The sequence below is a fragment of the Coffea arabica genome, chromosome 5c (assembly GCF_036785885.1).
Source record: "Coffea arabica cultivar ET-39 chromosome 5c, Coffea Arabica ET-39 HiFi, whole genome shotgun sequence".
NCBI classification, from domain to species: Eukaryota; Viridiplantae; Streptophyta; class Magnoliopsida; order Gentianales; family Rubiaceae; genus Coffea; species Coffea arabica.
Window position 1 is genome coordinate 36082434 of NC_092319.1, and position 17809 is coordinate 36100242.

The 17809-nt window shown below is 33.8% G+C and overlaps 2 protein-coding genes across 7 annotated transcripts; one reads left to right on the forward strand and one right to left on the reverse strand.

Annotated features, from left to right (window-relative positions):
- Positions 1-579: 579 nt before the first annotated feature.
- LOC113690858 (ribonuclease 3-like protein 3) lies at positions 580-5996 on the forward strand. 6 transcript variants are annotated; one of them, XM_027208946.2, is made up of 5 exons: positions 580-761; positions 2732-3141; positions 4048-4194; positions 5116-5394; positions 5753-5996. In XM_027208946.2, exons 1-4 carry the CDS (start codon positions 680-682, stop codon positions 5389-5391), a joined length of 915 nt encoding a protein of 304 aa, XP_027064747.1. In that variant the 5' UTR covers positions 580-679; the 3' UTR covers positions 5392-5394; positions 5753-5996. The 6 variants fall into 6 exon arrangements, with proteins under 6 accessions (XP_027064747.1, XP_027064749.1, XP_027064746.1 ...); XM_027208948.2 differs by lacking the exon at positions 5753-5996 and having other exon boundaries at positions 2732-2955; positions 3070-3141; positions 5116-5706; XM_027208947.2 differs by lacking the exon at positions 5753-5996 and adding an exon at positions 1619-1815 and having other exon boundaries at positions 605-761; positions 5116-5706.
- A 6284-nt stretch (positions 5997-12280) lies between these two features.
- LOC113690213 (ribonuclease 3-like protein 3) lies at positions 12281-14801 on the reverse strand. The gene is made up of 3 exons (XM_027208039.2): positions 14219-14801; positions 13581-13727; positions 12281-12770 (listed from the first exon to the last, which is right to left on the reverse strand). Exons 1-3 carry the CDS (start codon positions 14720-14722, stop codon positions 12501-12503), a joined length of 921 nt encoding a protein of 306 aa, XP_027063840.2. The 5' UTR covers positions 14723-14801; the 3' UTR covers positions 12281-12500.
- Between the last annotated feature and the right edge of the window lie 3008 nt (positions 14802-17809).

The following is a 17809-nucleotide window of genomic DNA, read 5'->3' on the forward strand; positions in this document are numbered from 1 at the left end:
CCTACCTTTTTTTTTTCAAATTTTTCATTTTGTCATGATGTTAATATTATTATTATTATTATTATTATTATTTGTTGGTTTTATCTTATTATTTTATTTATTCTTAGTTTGTTAACTTGCTCATTTTTTAGCATTACCAATTTATGATAAATTTTAGCCTATTTTCTTATCTTTATAAAATGAAATTTTAAATTTATATATGAAAAAAATGTTAGGGGTTCAAAATTTTTGGATTAAGTTTTTATATTAATTTTTATAGTACTTAATTCAAATTTTTATATTCGTATTATTCAGTTATTGAATAACTATTAATTTATTTTTAAAAGCAAGTTTTGTCTAAAAAATTCAATGCTACTTAATTAATTCAGATGTTCAATTTTTTATTATTAAATATTTCTGAATACATTAAGATCTAATCCATTAAATTTAAATACTGAATTGGATTATTACACGGGCCTTATAACAAGTAAATGCCAAAGTTATATTATGTTGCGAGAAAGATTAAGAAAATGTGTCAGAAAAAAAAAGATTGAAGGGACACGTAGGGGTTCAGTTGCAAATAAAATAGGTTAAACAACAAAAATTGCTGCCTCATCAGGCCAGTCACTAGAGTAACAGTCCATAGATGAACAAATGAAATCGTGGTTTTTTGAACTGTTTCCTGCAAGCCCAAATCCAAATGGTGGCAGCATCCTCATGGTTACAGTCACTGTTGTCTCAATCCAAGCTCTTATTTTCCTCTCAACGCCTTCGAAAATATGGTTAGCCCTTTTTGCCATCTCTCTTTTCTCTTCTATTTTGTGCTAGTTCTTATATATATATATATATATATATATATATATATATATTCATCTGTTATGATTTTGCTTATGCTCATGAGTTAGATGATGATTCTGGTTGAACTATAGATGGGAAATCGTGGGTCTACTTCTTTTAAATCTGATTTTGTGTTTCTGGAAAATTAATCTGAAAGCAACGCAGAAAAATTGGAACTTTTTGTAAAATTGATCTGTATTCATCTGTTTCTTGTAGTGGCTTGTTAATTGCAAAAGATATTTCTTTTGGAATATTGATTTATTTCTGTTCTTTTTAATGTTTTAATAGTTGTTAATGAAACGAAAGGTTATCTTTGTAGTCACATTTAGCCTGTATATTAGTTTATCTAAAAGGAACCATGTATAAAACTTTTGCAGCAATCAAGATTGCAGATTTTTTTTTCTGCGCATTTTCTGTTTCTTTGTTTTATTTGCTTTTATTTTTTCGTAATTGGTTGTGGAGTTGGAGTTTTTATTGTGAAATTAGTTTTATTTATGTACTTGGCATTGTTCACTCAGGAATTCTTTTACTGGACTTCATCCAAGATGTTTGTCCGCGATAAATTTTAATCATGTGTGAAAGGCATTTTTAGAGAAAATTTAGGAAGGTTAATTGGTAAGATGTATCAGTTGTCCCCAGAAAATTTGCCATTAGATTGACTTCTACGGTCATCATCATGTTCACCTATCATTTGGACCTATGCTACCAGAATTGTTGCACTAACTGAAATGTGGAACACCAGTGTTGGTGTTCCATGCTTAAACTAATTTGTGTATCTAAAAATCATTTTCTTCTTTTACAGTTCAAGTGAAAGGTTGCACATGGACTGTTGTTCTGAGAAAGCTCTGTCTATTTGCTCCTCATAATTTGAAGAGTATCTCTGCGTTTTGGTTTAAAGAACTCTCTTTTGTGACAAATTGTGCTGCCTTCTGGGTGATCTTCTATTTCTTCTAGATGATCATATGAAGACTACCCCTGAACATCAATGTTTCTTGTTAGGTAGCATTCTACATTTCCCATCTTGTTCTGAGTCCAGGAAGGAAATGCGATATAGGTAACCTTGAATTGGATATACCTCCTTTTTATCTCTGCAAAATCTATTGGACATGTTTTCATGCCTGATGAAAGGAAGGATTTTGTGGGTTTGATAAGGTAACTATCCTTTGCTGTCACCTTTGCTGGTATTTTGTTATCCCCAAGAGAGATGGAGTTTAACTCTGTCATGAATCTGACAGGGTTTGGTCTTATCCAGAATGATTGATAATGTCAAACCTGTAGTATCAGTGGTGGGGAAATATCCTGAAAACTCAATAAAATTGCTGTAGGAGTGTTGTCTTTAATGATATCACGTTACCTCAAAAGTGATGGACTTTGACTCAGTCATTAATCCGATGGAGTTTGGTCTTATCCAGAATGATCAAGAATGGCACACCTGTAGTTTCAATGTGTAAAATAATCCTAAAAACTCAATACAACTGCTTTATGAGTGGACTTTTCTGAAGAAATCGTTAAGTATTTCATTGTTGGAGAATATGTATATTTGTTTTGGTGCCTATTCTTTGCTTGCATAACAGGCTTGTGGTGTTTTCTAGTTATTCTTTTCAATATGATACTTCTCCATTCTAGTCTGTACTTCATTCTATTATCAATAAAAGGTTCAAAGTTAGTCCTCAAAAAGGAGAAGAAATATCAAGACATAAATTTCATGGCTACTGTTGCAATTGGAATTAGCATTTAGCAACCTGCAAATAATGTTCACTCAGTGTAGAATGTGCGATTCTTTTTTTTCCTGAAGTTTTAAAGCTCCAGACTTTTCAATGTACTTTATCCCAGTCAATCTGAAGTCATTGATTTTTTTTACATTCACTGTCTTTGCCACTAACTTTCTTATGCACTTATCTGTCCTTTCCGCCAGGGTTTGCCTTAAGTGATTTCCTGACAGGAGCTAAAACTGGCCAGAAGTCAGTCAAAGACTCATTTCAAGCGAATGAAGATGGAGTAAGAATGAAGTGTTTGACAGATCTTGATGATGTTGAGAAGATCATAGGATACAAATTTATCAATAAGACCTTACTTAATCAGGCCTTTACACATCCATCATATAACAAGGGTTGTGCATCGTATGAGCGGCTTGAGTACGTGGGTGATTCAGTGCTTAATCTATTAATAGCAAAACAGCAATTTTCTCTTTATCCTGATCTTCCACCTGGATGTTTGACCCCACTTCGTGCTGCAAATGTTGACACAGAGAAGCTTGCACGTGTGGCTGTCAAGCATAATTTACATAAATATTTACGTCATGGGAAGCCGGCTCTTGAGAGACGAGTAAGTGATGGTTGAATATCCTAGTTTTCGCAGTTACTCTAATTCTGCTGTACTTCTTCTAGCAATTATTGACAACATAGAGATTGATGAGTCTTCAGGTTTCCCGTAATTTCTCTGTTCGAGATAGCTTTTGTACTTGTTTTTAAATAAGATTACTATTTACTTTGAGTAGTGTAGTTTTTGATGTTGATTTAGAGTAAAATAGATTGTTTCTTGTGGCCGAAACAAATTGGAAGGATGTTGGACTTTTGCCACTGTTAGGGTAGAGAAGTTGGTTTAGGCTGCTAACTAATGAAAGTTGGATTCTCCAAGAACTGTGGTTGGTGCATGAAATTCTATTCATGTCAGATCTCTTGTTCTCGTGGTTAGAGTTAATGGAGGAACTTTCATAAACAAAATATAGATAAAATCTGAGGATGTGTTTAAAATAGTGGAGATTGGAGATATAACTTGGAGAAAAAGTAAATTTGGTATCACACAGACAAACTTGCTTATATATGCATACAATTTAGACACTAAAACAGTGCTTATTGCTGTTGTATTGAAGTGGTCAGACACAAGCATTTAAGTGGAAGAGGCTAGTAAGCATTTTGTTGTCCCTATTTTGATTGGTTTAATGTAGGTGTCATTTTTGAACTGAGATCATTATGTGACATTGTGTCAAGAAGAATTTTCATGTGGCTATCTACTGCTTACAGAAAAAACTCTTCAAATCTCACCCAACCATCAAATGGTTGTCTTGTATTGGTCACAGCTGAGTGAGCATTAAAACAACAGCTGAGTGAGCGTTGTCATTCCATCAGAGCATATGGAACCAATTTTTAGGTCCATGTTAATGGAGCTAGCTGTTTTTGTTTTGTCTTTTCCTTTTTCCTTCTTGGCTAAGTAATTGAATTGGGTTGACAGATTCAAAGATTTATGGAGGTGCTTCCGAAATATCCTTTGCATTCCCATGGGTTGATTGATGCTCCAAAAGTGCTAGCTGATGTTGTTGAATCGACAATAGGAGCTGTGTTCATTGACAGCAATACTTGTATAGACACTACATGGGAGGTTTGCACATCCACTTTATCACTCAAATTTGTAACTTGTTGTATGAGGACTGTTGGCATCTAATTTTAATCAAATTACCAGTATCAAATTTGCTGTCTCTCATACTTGCTCTAAGTGTGTACATAAACTTGACAAATGCTTCTGATGTATATAGACTCCCATGGGGATTTTTTTTTGTCATTTTAAATCTGATTCCTATTTGTTTTCAACTTTTATGTTGATAAAATTGGCATAGTTCATTAACCATATATAGTGGTGGCTGCTATACTCTCAATTGACTGAAAGAAAGAGAGGATGAGAGAGGAAATTGCTGAGAGAATTAAAGTTCAAGAAGAAGAAGTTTTACGCCTCAGTGTAAGGGGACTATTTTTCTTGTTTAGCTAAATATAGCACTAATGCTTCTTATTTGCATAAATGATTGACAATTTTTTAAATTAGTTTTCTGTACATCTAATCTGTCATATTAAGAAATTAGTCATGGTGATAGAATGGATAGTCCAGGTTTTGTAGTTTCCATCCCCTACTTTTCATTGATTGTGTGGAAGGCTTCCAAAAAATTAATTGCCTGCTTTAGTTGTTTATCAACTATTTGAAAAATAGAAAAACAAATACGCATAAACAAAGAATTTGCACACTCACATCTAGCCATGAGCACAAGAATACGATGTACAATGTCTCTATCCTTTGCAACCTCTTGGATCTAAAATTACTTAGTTTCTGCATAACTTCTGTGTAATGCTTTGTGTAAACATAATCTTATGCAGTTTCATTCATTACATTCTCATCATGCATGAAAAATGGATCAAACTCTAAATAAATAATTAGATTTTAGCATTTCTACAACTGCAGCACACACTTGAAATTCTACATTTGGGCTGTTTCTTGCATGTTTTATCCGTTGCTTCTGATTCTTTCGTTCAGGTAACCAGCATTTTACTGGACCCAATAATCACACCAGAGATGCTCCAGATTAACCCTGTGAAGAAACTGTATGAGCTGTGCCAGAAGTATAAACTTACTGTTCGACTTGTGGATCTTTGGTCTAAAGAAGGAGCCTTTGAGGTTTTTGTTAACAACCATCTCAGAGGAAGAGGTCATTGCCATGCAAAGAAGGAAATTGCATTGAACAGAGCAGCAAATGCTGCATATAATGAGGTCCTTAGAATCTTGAGGGTAGAAGATATTAACACGGTGTAGCAGGTAGGTAGATTCTCAAAAAATCTGTGCATAAAAACTTCTCAATCATCTTCGGCACAAAAGGGATTAACAGGGGTGGTAGCAGCTAGGTAGATGCTCACAAAATCTGGTTGTAAAACTTCTCATTCTCCTTTTAGTCAGTTTGTACTAAAAGTTATCGAGTAAATTTTATATACACTGACAGTGTATACACTATTATCATTGGATTCATGATATGTGTGTAAAAGTTGAATTTCAAATTCAAATTTTGCATAGTTGTCATTCATCCAATGCTGACAGTGTATACACTGTCGGTGTAGGAAAGATTAATCCAAAGTTATCTCCATATTAATTGTTGCAACCAAAATTTTTCCTTTGCTAGATTGTTTGATGGCCGAACAGCTATGCATGGGGAAGTTGATTGAGAATTATGAATGGTAGGACGGACCACGGGCAAGAACGGCTGCACCCCGCTCCTGGCAGATATGTGCATTTTGCACAACGCGTAGCTTTGCTTGCACATGGTGTAATTTACTTTAAATAACGTGTAACTTTAAAATAAAATTTTATGGATCCCACACATGTTATTAAAATCCAGATACAAGATGAAATTTGGACTGTACAAATTTTTTTTGCCAAATTTTGGCCGTTAACTGCTCAGGGACGGTCATTCTGCAAGGATATTAGGGTTTCCATAAGGTTTTGCAATTTTTGTGATAGCAATGTTAAGTTTTCTGTTCACAGAATTCCATTTTTTTTTGTAGATTCGTCTGTAATTCCTCGATTCCTCGTGGTTGATTTTCTAGTAATGGTTTTGGGAATCCCATAAAAATTATTACTTGGATCAAATCGATTCTTTTTTGAATCTCCATACGTGCAATTCCTTCTACTCCAGAGGATATTTTCGTATTCTTTTGAACATAATTTTTAATACAATTTCTTATTTTTTGATCTTCTTGTAGAGCCTCAGAATAATTTTTTGGTTGTGCAAACCAAAGAGAATGATGACCTTGGGTTGTACCAAGTCTAAAACCAAGTGGATTTATTTTTTGTCCCATACTCCTCCACTACTATACCAAGTCTGATGACCGTACCTACCCCATTTCCATGGTAGGACTCGGTTGTAGTAATCAACATCAGAATTTATGTAGCTGCAGAGTTAGGGGTGACAGGTGACTGTCTTTCATACTTGTTTTGGTAAAGATGCCTTTGGTTTTGATGTGACTTTATGTATGTGTTTTTATATAACTAAACTGACTTGGTAAACGAAGAGCCTTGCAAACGTAGAACTTACCAACATCCGACTTCAGATTAGAAAGGATGGAATATAAATTAATGTCACACCCTGTGTCAGAAACGTAGCACTGTCATGCTCTAGATAAAACCAAAGGCACAAGGCAACGAAATTCGATAGCAGCCATCAAACGTTCATTACCATATTCAAATACGCTACAATATTCAAGTCTTATAACAGAGTGTATTATACTAAAATATTTATTAAGTTATTCACTAATCAAAAGATTGTCTCCATCTCTACCTAACACCCTTGCAAGCTATCAAAGTCTTTCTTAATGAATCTATCATCAACTGGACAATAAGAATAGTGAAATGCGAGTCACTCATATCCAATAAGTAGCACGTGTACTTCTTGATTGGGTTGAGCATGATAGCGCACATAATATATTTCAAACATTATTCATTGATGCATGTATATGATTTAATAAAAGTGTGGTCATCAAAACAATTCAAGTACATAGCCAATAACACAATATTCACATTCATAAATGGTTCATGATAGTTATTCCTTGATTTCGGATATCTAGTTGTTAGCTTGATTGGCTAACACGTACGACTTAATTGAATCTATTTGTTTGGATAGGAGTTTATTTGAGATAATTACTATAACACTTTTTGTGGTGTGATGTACGTGAGACAAAAAAGGTGATTGAAATTTGTGAAGCAAATTATTTAATTTCAAATCATCTCAATCCAAACACTGACGTAACACAGTCTCTTTTCATTAGGCTTTGATTAAGTCCCTCCATTTTATTGTCCAATTCAATCATCCCCGACTAAGTCATCCTTTGTTCTTTCAGAAAGGCAAATAAGTGGTTTATACAATCCAACAGAGTAATGAAAGATTTGCCAAGGGTCAGCCAAAACATGAAGCATTAATTCAGGTTCCATATTTACAGCTCAGTATAAGTGATCGGGTTTTGAAGATAAAAAAAGTGACTAGAATTAATATTTTAAACACAACGACTTGACCAATTTAAGGGTGGTTTGACCGCTAACTGGATAATTTCATAAGAACATAAAGTTTAAAATAATAAAATAACATAAAATAATCCAAAAAAAAAAAAAAGTACGCAAAAAAATTACAAATTTTTTTTCAAACGTGATTTTTCACCAAATTTGATTGGGTCGATAACTCCCTAGATTTCTATTAACTGGGATCAAATAATCTCTTTGCTTTCGGTTCGCTAGTTGAACTGGCATATCCAGTCCAAATTTCAGTTCACTAGTTGTCTTCAGCTACTCGTGTCTTGTCATGGAAATGTGAAAATTCCAACAAGAAAATAGACCTTGATAGGATCGCTGCTTTCTACAGAAAAATTTTTACATTTTTTATAAACATATTTCTTAATCACTATTTTACCTTACATACATTAAAATCATTATAGTATATTTTTCAATAAAAACTCCTGAAAATAGCAATTCAAACCGGCTTGAAGTTTTTCTTTTTTGAGCTTATGTGCGTTTGGATTAGCTCTATTTTGGGATGTTTTTGAAAAATTTTACTGTAATAGAGTTTTTATAGTATATTTTTAGAGAATATTTTGGGATATTTGAGAGTAGAAGAGTTTTTAGAATATATTTTGAGATATTTTTTAAATTTAAAAAAAAATTAGATTACTTTTTAGAGTACCTTTAGAATATTTTTTAAAAATTTTAATAGTATTTAAAAAATTAATTTTTGAAAAACTAATGAATCCAAACAGAATTTGGAAGAAAATAAAAAGTTAATAAACTAGCCCACAGAGAAGAACGGAAATGCCCCGAGATTTGATTCTTGGTGGGCAAGTTTGTCAAGTACATCAACGGTAGCTGAGAATTTTATTTTACCATTGGTGGGACCTATTGGTCTTGGGCAGGTCCAAAGTACACAAAAGTCATGTTGTGCTTTGCTGGATGAATTCTCTGAAATCTTCCGTACCTTCCAAAAGAAAACCAGTCCCAATGCCGTTGCTAATTCTTCAAGTCAAAGAAAAAGAGATTCCAGGGCAGATTCATGCTGTAATTTACTGCTTCTAATACGTCACTTTCTTATTTTATTGCGCACTGTATATTATAGAATTCTCGTTACTTGGCTAATGGCATAATTCAAGAATTAATATAGGTAGATTTGGACGACCGAAACCTCTTAATGAAAGACTTTTACATAATGGTATGGTCAGCATTACATATTAAGTGCTTTGACTGGAAATTTTTTTTTTTTTTTTCACATACCATCTCAAGGGTTTGCTGTCTCATAATAAAAAAAAAAAAAAACAAAAAAAATTGGTTTAACTGATTAACCTTCAATTTTATATGCCAAGAAACCAGTTTTCATTTCAATAACAGTTAGTGCTTATTTTTAGAAAAAGAGAAATAGATGCTCTTGAATATTCAGTGAAACTGCATTCCACTTGGATTCGTATGTTCTTGAAATGTCCTGTGCATCAAAAAATTGACTCTTCCTTGATATCACTACTACTCTTTTTTTCTTTCTTGGTCTAATTTTTCACTAGGATGGCTTTGGCTCCAATTTATTTTTTGTTGACAAGAGAACCCGCAACCGCTACTCGAGAGTGCGCACTGAGTAAACCCTATTGAAGTAAAACATTTTATTTTCAGTATGTAAAATCTTCATTATGAAGATTAAAACCCGCATTTCTCTTATTTTCTTAATGTCAAGAAAAGGAAAACCTTACGGTTAATGTTGAATAAGTAAACATGTTCGACAAATTAAAGGTCAACAAAAGTGAATTATGACTGAAACAAATGATAAGTATTTAACGTTGGAATATTTCCAAGCTGTATTTCTAGTCAGCTATCAATTAAGAAGTTTCCACGGATTTTTCATGCCTGTGGGTAGACATGAGAACGCTGACTTTTCCTCTCCTTAGTCGATTCTTCTTATTTGAGTTTGTTAAACACGTGGGATGGTGGCTCTTTTGCGTTGGGTCTTACAAATGGGAAAAGCACCATAAATCAGCCAGGCCGCAATTTGTTTCTTTGTCTGCAAGAAAATTTTTTTTTTTTAAATTTTGGAAGGAAACTTTGTTTGCAAGATTTGTTTGCATATATATAGTTGAACATGAATTGGTGTTTCCCTTCCCTTTTCTGCAACAGCAAGTGATAAATGATAATGGGGTACTTTTGCTTTTGCATATCCTGTCCAAAAACATTAGTGAAAGTTGACTGCTGAGTGGGAAGTAATTAAATCAAATCCAAGGGACATGTGTGCGTGTGTGCGTGCACGGTAGAAAATCAACTTTGAAGTAGTGGGAATTTGGCATGAAACTTGCTAATTTTGAGTAGACAACTTTGAAGTAGTGGGAATTTGGCATGAAACTTACTAATTTTAACTTGCGTTTGATAATTTTAAATCTGAAATCTGAATACTATTAAATTATTGAATTGTTAAATATAACAATCCGATACTGTTCAATGTATATTACAATAAGAGATAAGTGAATAATTTATTACTTATTTTCTGAAGCAAGTTTTGTTTAGAAAATTCAGTGCTAGTTAATTAATTAAGATGTTTTATTTTTGGCTATCAAACGCCTCTGAGCATATTAAGATCTGAATCCATTAAATTTAAGTGTTGAACTGGGTTATCAAACAGAGCTTTAGTCTTACTAATATTGAATTACTAGTTTTGAAGTGGTTGGAATTTGACATGAAGCTTGCCAATTTTAGTCTTATTAATATTGAATTACTGGTATTGTCAACACAAGAAGATTGTCAACATAAAATATTTTGATAGTAATTATGTGTCCTAACTAAATTGTCCAATAATTGTAAAAAATGTTTAGGAACGAGCTAAATCCACACCCTCTCATACTAAATTCGCACCCTAAGCACCAATGAGACACTAAGTCCCTAATATCACTAAGTCAATTCGTAACTTTTAGTCAATTAGTGTATTTTGAAGTTATCCTTTCACACAATAGCAATAATTGCCTTTATATGACTATTCTTTTAATTATATCCTACTTTTTTTCATCTCTAAAATAAATTTCATGTTTTTCCTAACACTTGTGCCATATAGAGCATCTTCTACAAGATGATCATAGTATGAAACAACTTTTTCACATGAATTAACTACAAAAATCTCAAAAATTATCATCCAGCAAATCATAAAAGTAGCACTACTACATCAGATGATCATACAATAATCAAGACTTGAGTAGGATTTTACACAGATATCAAAACATTAGACTTTTCGAAGAAATATTCTTAGTTTGTAAAAAAAAAATGCTGATTATTACATAATGGAAAGTTAAAATCTCATATACCACACATTAGATAGGCTCAAAATAAATCTCTAAACACATGAAACTTTTCCATGAAGTTTACCATCATTAAAAAGCTTTTATAAATTTAGAGAGCATAAAATTTGAAAGATAAACTATTAGAATAAATAGTTAAAAAAAAATACTACAAAGCAAATTATTTCTATTGTGTGAGAGCATAAATTTGGAATGAAGAAAAGTTAGAAGGAAACACACTAATGTCAAAAGCTTTAATGCCATATTGGTATTTGGGGTGTAGATTTAGGATGTAAGGGCATGGAATTAGTGCCTCCCAAATGTTTATGATACTTCCATCCAATGTAGTAGACCAGTTTGGCTGAGCATTGGACTCATTCAAAGATTTTCTTTTAACTAATTTTGGTAGCTCATATTCCTATGCGAACATTAAATGCTAATTCATGTTCAATCAAAACTGCACACCTCTAATTTATCCAAATGGTAATTCCCAATAATCCTACTCAAAAAAAGCATAGTGATGTTACATATAGAAAGCTTAACAAACCAATTTTGCACTCATTAGACCAAACAAAACACTTAAAAACCAATATCATATTTGGTCATTCATTTGGACAACTGTCATCCTAAAGACGATGTAATGTGAGTGTAACATCAAAAATTGAAAAGAGGAAACTGGAGACGGGGAGCTAAAGCTGTGTTACAATGTGCACTTCAACGGTTACTCATGGCAACAAAGATAACCATATATAAGACTCTGAGGGTAGTCTCCCCTTGTCAGGTTAGTTGCAGATTCTGCAATTAAAGAATGCAAGGAAGCAGGCATCAGGGGTGAAGAAGCGACGCCATACCGGGGAAAACAAGGATTGTTAAAGGGACGAAGACTGAAATCTTCGAGACAAATTTTCGCTGCTTTTTTGTCTTCTTTTGGCTCTCTCTTTATGGGGCGCCAAGGAAGACAAGCGTTTGAGTCTCTCCTCGAGAGACCCTTTGCTGTTTAGTATGGGATATTCTTTTTAGAGGTGCAAAGGGCCGACCGAAAAGAAGAAATAAGGCTGGATTGGGCCTTGCTTGGATTGCTTGTTTCCGTCGGAAAATATTGTCGTTTTCCATGATCACATTTCTCTATCACCTTTTTCTCTCACATATATCAAATCGCTACAGTAATTTTTTCATGAAAAATGACGGAAAATGCAATCCAAAGCTTTTCAGGACAACCATACTGAGCAATTCCCCCTTAACAATCCCAACTAATGATCCATTATTTGTGCACAAATTTTCACGAACCCCCGAAACTAAAACCAAAAGGGTATTACATGATGAATGTAGCTACTAGGATCTTGTGCAATTTGGTTCGGGTCACATGAGAATTATGGGTAGATACATACACATTTATAATTCAGGTAAATTTTTTATGTACTGACAATATATATACTAGCGATTCTAGATGTATGTCACATATATAAGATTTGGTGTTCAAATTCAAATTGAAACAATGTGACATGCATCTAAATCTATCATATATACATTGACAGTGCATGAAACATCAATCCTTATAATTTATTACAATTGCATAATTGCTTGTTACAATTAGATCAAACCATCAGTGCTCAACTTCTTCAGAATGTGGTTATAGGCATTAGCTGCTGCCCTATTCAGTGCAATCAACCTCTTGGAACAATATTTTCCTGTTCCAGCATATTCATGGCCGACATAAACTTCAATCTCTCCTGTTTCTTTCCACATGTCAACGAATTCAACTTTTAGTCCATTCTTCTGGCATATTTCATGAAGTTTTGTTACCGGATGCGTTTTAATAGTTGTGAGAGTGATCATCGGTTGCAACAAGTTCTTCACTACCTGTCAAACCACCAAAAACAAAATCCTATGAGGTGCTAATGCTTTGTGCTACCAAAAACATGATCAATAATATCTGTCAAACCCTTGGAAACAAACATGTCACATAAATATTTTGTTCTCTTTTGTGGTGAAACAGAAGTGTTGTTTTTTCTTTAGAATACTTTGGCTGCCTTATGTAGACAAGTAATGGTGGGATCAATACAGACAAGTAATATCTCAACAAACACTGCACCTAATCAACAACTTATAGGTTAAACAAAATTTTAAAAAAAATCGATGCTTATTGGACAACCATCAATTTTTTGTTTTATGGTTTAAGTTCAATTCTACCAAAAAAGTCTATTTCAAAAACAATTTCAAAGTCAATACTAGTTCTATTGACTAAATATGTTTTAACCAAGTTGGTATTTTTATATAGCGAAGTAATGCATCTTCTTCAGTTGCAACTTGCAAGTTGCAGTTTGCTCAGTGAACTTGGACGTAAGAGAAAGGAATTATTCTTGGACACGGAAAATACTGCAGCAGCCATCAGTCTACCACAATTTAACTTGACTACACAATTTGTCTACCCAAATCTTAGATAATCTGTATGCATCCAAGAAAAGGATTAAGTACTAAATCGATACTCAACTATTGCATCAAGATTGAAGGACCAAGAAAGCTACCCATTTGTGTTCTTTGTTTTTGCGCTTACTTTGTTCTTAGCAGCTCTTTATAATTAATGTGCCCAAAATGCTTTTCGTTTATGGCATTTGGATCAACTGATCTAATCATAGAGGAATGTCTGTAGAGAAAGATTAATTTAATTACCTGCCATGTTGTGTCCAATGAAGAGTTGCTGTCAAGAAATATGGCACCAATTAAGGACTCAACAATGTCTGCAAGCACTTTCGGAGCAGCAACTAACCCTGTGGAGTGCAAAGGGTAGGCTGAAATTGCCTCTGAAAATTCTTGAATCTATCAGCCAAAAACAAATAAGTTCATTAGTAATTCAGTAAGATGTTCTTTTTTCTGGCAGAATGGATTAAAAAGCAAACCAAAGATACGAGTAGGGTAGTGGCAAAACCGGCATATTCTAACATGTCCATTGATTTAAATAACATTCTATTTGAATATCACCAAACTGTTATGTAGAAAAATTTTTAACCCAAAATCAGAAAACCAAACGTTTGCAAAACTCTTATTCCATTTACTAACTCAATTAACTTATAATGAACCAAAAATCTAGTCAAAGAGGAGAAGATATTTTCACGTAACTTTAAATATATTTTTTCCACATAGTGCAGATCGACATTTGACTTGATCATGATAACTACTAGACGCAATCCAAAGCCCCATCCTCCCAACCCTCCAAAAAGAAGAAAAAAAAAAACAAGAACCTAATTAGAGGGTACATGAAAATTGTAACAAAAAACAAAACAAAACAAGAAACCTTGTCTTTCTTATACCTGTCGACTAAGAAGAGGCTTCTTATGACGTAAAAACTTATGCAAATTGCACTTCACAGCCACACGTGCAAGTTTCTCAGTATTAACATTGGCCGCACGAAGCTTAGTGAGATTTCCTGGTAAAAGTTCAGGATACAGAAAATAATGTTCCTTTGCCATCAGCAAATTCAGTACTGAATCACCAATATATTCAAGTCTTTCATAGGATAAACAGTTTTCTTTAAAGGATGAGTCGGTGAAGGCTTGTTGTAATAAACTTGGGTCATGGAATTTGTAGCCTATTATCTCCTCAATTTCTTCTTGTGAAGACTCATCCATCATCAACTCTTCTTCTTCTTGTAGGGTTTTGTTTTTTGCTTCATCTTCTTGGTTGTGGGATTCAGGGTTATCTGCTGAAGGATGGTTTTGGTGGGGTTCCATGGCCTGATCAGAGAGAAGAAAAGGAAAGGAAAAGAGCCGTGGCTTGTTGGGAAAGGTTGAGGGATTGGGTTTCCTTGAGTGCATATAAATAGGGATTGAGGGGGATTTGAATAAAGGGTCAACAAATGGGGCGGTAAAGTTTACGAGATTATGTAATATTTCTTGCAAGGTTGGAGAAACATCTTAGCCGCGTACAGAATATAAAGCAAAAGTCTCTGTGTGTGCCGTGGGGTTTATTGAATTTTTGAAAATCGGATTTACCCAAAATTTGAACTACTAGTAAACCATCGAACCAAGTAAAGGTAGGATCTGGCCGAAAAGGAAAAAACAGAGAGAGATTAAATTAAATGTAAAAGTAAACACAGGAGTAATTGCAAATGGGAAGCGTTCCTTCCATATGTCATCAAGTACAAGTTTGGGAAAAAAAATGTCGTTGAAACCAACTGATGTGAACTCTGTTGATGAGGAAATTCACAAACAACCAAACTTTGGATTGATGGTGATTGACACAAGTTTGAATGACGGAAAATCCTATTTGAAACCCTCTTATCCCCGTGATTACGAACCTTCTTGACCCATAATCAAATGAACTGGCAAACCTTAGGAATTGATAGTAGGTGCTACAATCAAGGGATGGTGAACTTGATTGATAAGCTACCAGCTATATGAACCCAGTTGATGACGAAATTCGTGAACAACCAAAGCCCAGATCGATGGTGATTGACACAAGTTTGAATGGTGGAAAATCCTATTTGGACTTCTGTAATCCTCGTGATTATAAACCTTCTTGAACCACGATCAAACTAACTAGCAAACTCTAGGAATTGATAGTAGGCGCCACAATCAAAGATAATGAACTTAATTGATAAGCCAAACGAATACAAAAACAATTTTAAATGTTCAAGAAAAACTCGTAGAGCCAAGAGAGCAATCTCTCAAGAATAATTTCTGAAATCTGTCATATGTATTATTGAAAGAGAAAAATGATGCCTTTATGTTTCTCGACACAAACTCCTAACAAACTAGGCCAAACAAAAACACAACTAATTGAACCTTGTAACCCGGCCCATAACCCTAACTAAAGGGACAGATCCAAGCTTTAAGAGTTGATCCGTTTAATTAGCCACTAAACCGAATTCAAAACAACTAAACTAAAGACTATCTAATGTCATAAGTAACGAGAACATGGGCTAGAGACATTCGGCCTTCACTCCTTTTCTTCATCCTGGACTTGGAGCAAGGTAACTACACTGCAAGGTTCAGCTTTATCCATATTTGGCGATCCAATCGAATCTTGAACGACTTGAACCATGGCTTGTAAAGACCCGTTAAATCTCTTGGCTCGAACTCGCGTCATTGGTTCCACTGGCACCACCACGGGATCAACTTGAGCAGCTTGAATAACTCCATCAGTCCTCTCCTCTTGAAAAGGATTTGCCCTCAAATCGACCACATCGCCTACAAGAAACAGAGTTAAGTCAGATACAATGAATGTGGCACTAACTTTGTACTCGCCTAGTAACTCGAGTTTGTAGGCATTATCGTTGACGCGTTCGAATACTTGGAGTGGTCCATCTCTACGTGGTAGTAGCTTGCTTTGACGCTAGATCGGGAAACATTCCTTTCTGAGGTGAAGCCAAATCTAGTCTCCTAGTTCGAACACTACGCACTTGCGCCCCCTTGTTCACCTGTGTAGCATATTGCATTGTCCACTTCTCGATATTAGCTCGCACCTTCTCATGAAACTGGTGGACAAACTTTGCCTTTTTCTTACCATTTAAGTTGACATGCTTAGAAACAGGAGTAATTGCATTTTGGCCCCTCGAGCTTATGAAATGTTCCTACTTTGCACACTTTAGGACCCGTTTCATTTAATTTCCATAATCACTGTCTATGCTATGGGATTGTCTTCGGTTGATTATTTTAACTGATTTTAAATTCTGATTTTGGAAAATCAATTTTTGTACTATTCTCAATTGGTTTTGTATTCTAATTATAGATTTTTTAATGACAAAAAAAGTTAAAATCTATAATCACCCAAAAGGTAACTTTTGTGTATTTTGATTATTTTCTATAACCAATTTCTATAATCAGATTTTGTAAAATCTAAAACAACTGAGAACAAAGCCTATATATAAAGGAAGTGAGAAGGGATATCTGTACTATATATAAAGAGAAAGAGGAGGGATTGTATAAACTATTTGTGTCACTTTTTATAATTTCTATTTTACACTCCAACTAAAGGGCAAGATGATACCATCTTCTCCCTAAAATAAACACGCATCCTCATTTTTCTAGCTTAATAGTTGTCAACAATTTCCTATCTAAAAAAAAGGAAGGCAAGAAGGAAAAACATATAATTCTAATTCTTTCATTCGTATTTAAAAAAAAGCCTCCAAAAACTATAAAAAATTTAATAACTTTTTTCTCCAAAATTTGTTCTTTTAGATTTGCACAAACATAGAGTGTGTTTTTCTCACTAGTTACTGTGGTTGTGATGAGTTGGTTAATAAGAATGGGTTTCATCAAAATACATGAGTGTTTGATAAAAATATTCAAAATAGATTTCAATATCAAAAAAAAATTTTTTTTTTTTTTAAAAATTTTCCTTTTTTCTTTCCAGCCGACCACTCAAGTAAAAAGCTATGTCTGTCCTGAGATAGCTTGAATTTAGTTAACTAGGCCCGTATTGTATATTGGGCTAAGCCTCATAAAATATGACCTGGGCTTGGATCGCACAAAGCTCAACTCATTTAAAGCTAATTCTGATTACTACATTATGTGTGTGTGTGTGTGTGTATATATATATAGTTATACAGTATCTATGAATTAATAATCTCTATTAAGTAATAATTTTTCCTGGTTCAAACTTGGACTAACAAGTTAAATTAAGAAATGCAATAAGATTACATATCATATTTTTCTAAAGTATGAGTCTATTATTATTTTTTAATTTAAATCTACTTGAATGTCATCCCTAATTTTTCTTATTGCATCTAAAAGTTTTGGACTTGAATTCTCATATTGCAATATGAAAAAATTATGAAGAGTTATTGATGCTTTGAGTGTTTCTTTCACCTAGAGGTGTCAAATAAAATCATTTAACTAATTTTATCCATTTTCGCCTATTAATAATTGAATATGGGTACATTAAATTTTTATATATGGATA

Bases quoted from the DNA above. Each gene is read 5' to 3' on its own strand.
- LOC113690858 (XM_027208946.2), top strand. From the start codon at position 680: ATGGTGGCAGCATCCTCATGGTTACAGTCACTGTTGTCTCAATCCAAG. The intron at 762-2,731 runs GTTAGCCCTTTT...CCTTTCCGCCAG, and splicing joins TCAACGCCTTCGAAAATATG to GGTTTGCCTTAAGTGATTTC. The intron at 4,195-5,115 runs GTTTGCACATCC...TCTTTCGTTCAG, and splicing joins GTATAGACACTACATGGGAG to GTAACCAGCATTTTACTGGA.
- LOC113690213 (XM_027208039.2), bottom strand. From the start codon at position 14,722: ATGCACTCAAGGAAACCCAATCCCTCAACCTTTCCCAACAAGCCACGG. The intron at 13,728-14,218 runs GTATAAGAAAGA...TTTGGCTGATAG, and splicing joins AGCCTCTTCTTAGTCGACAG to ATTCAAGAATTTTCAGAGGC. The intron at 12,771-13,580 runs GTAATTAAATTA...GTGGTTTGACAG, and splicing joins CATTGGACACAACATGGCAG to GTAGTGAAGAACTTGTTGCA.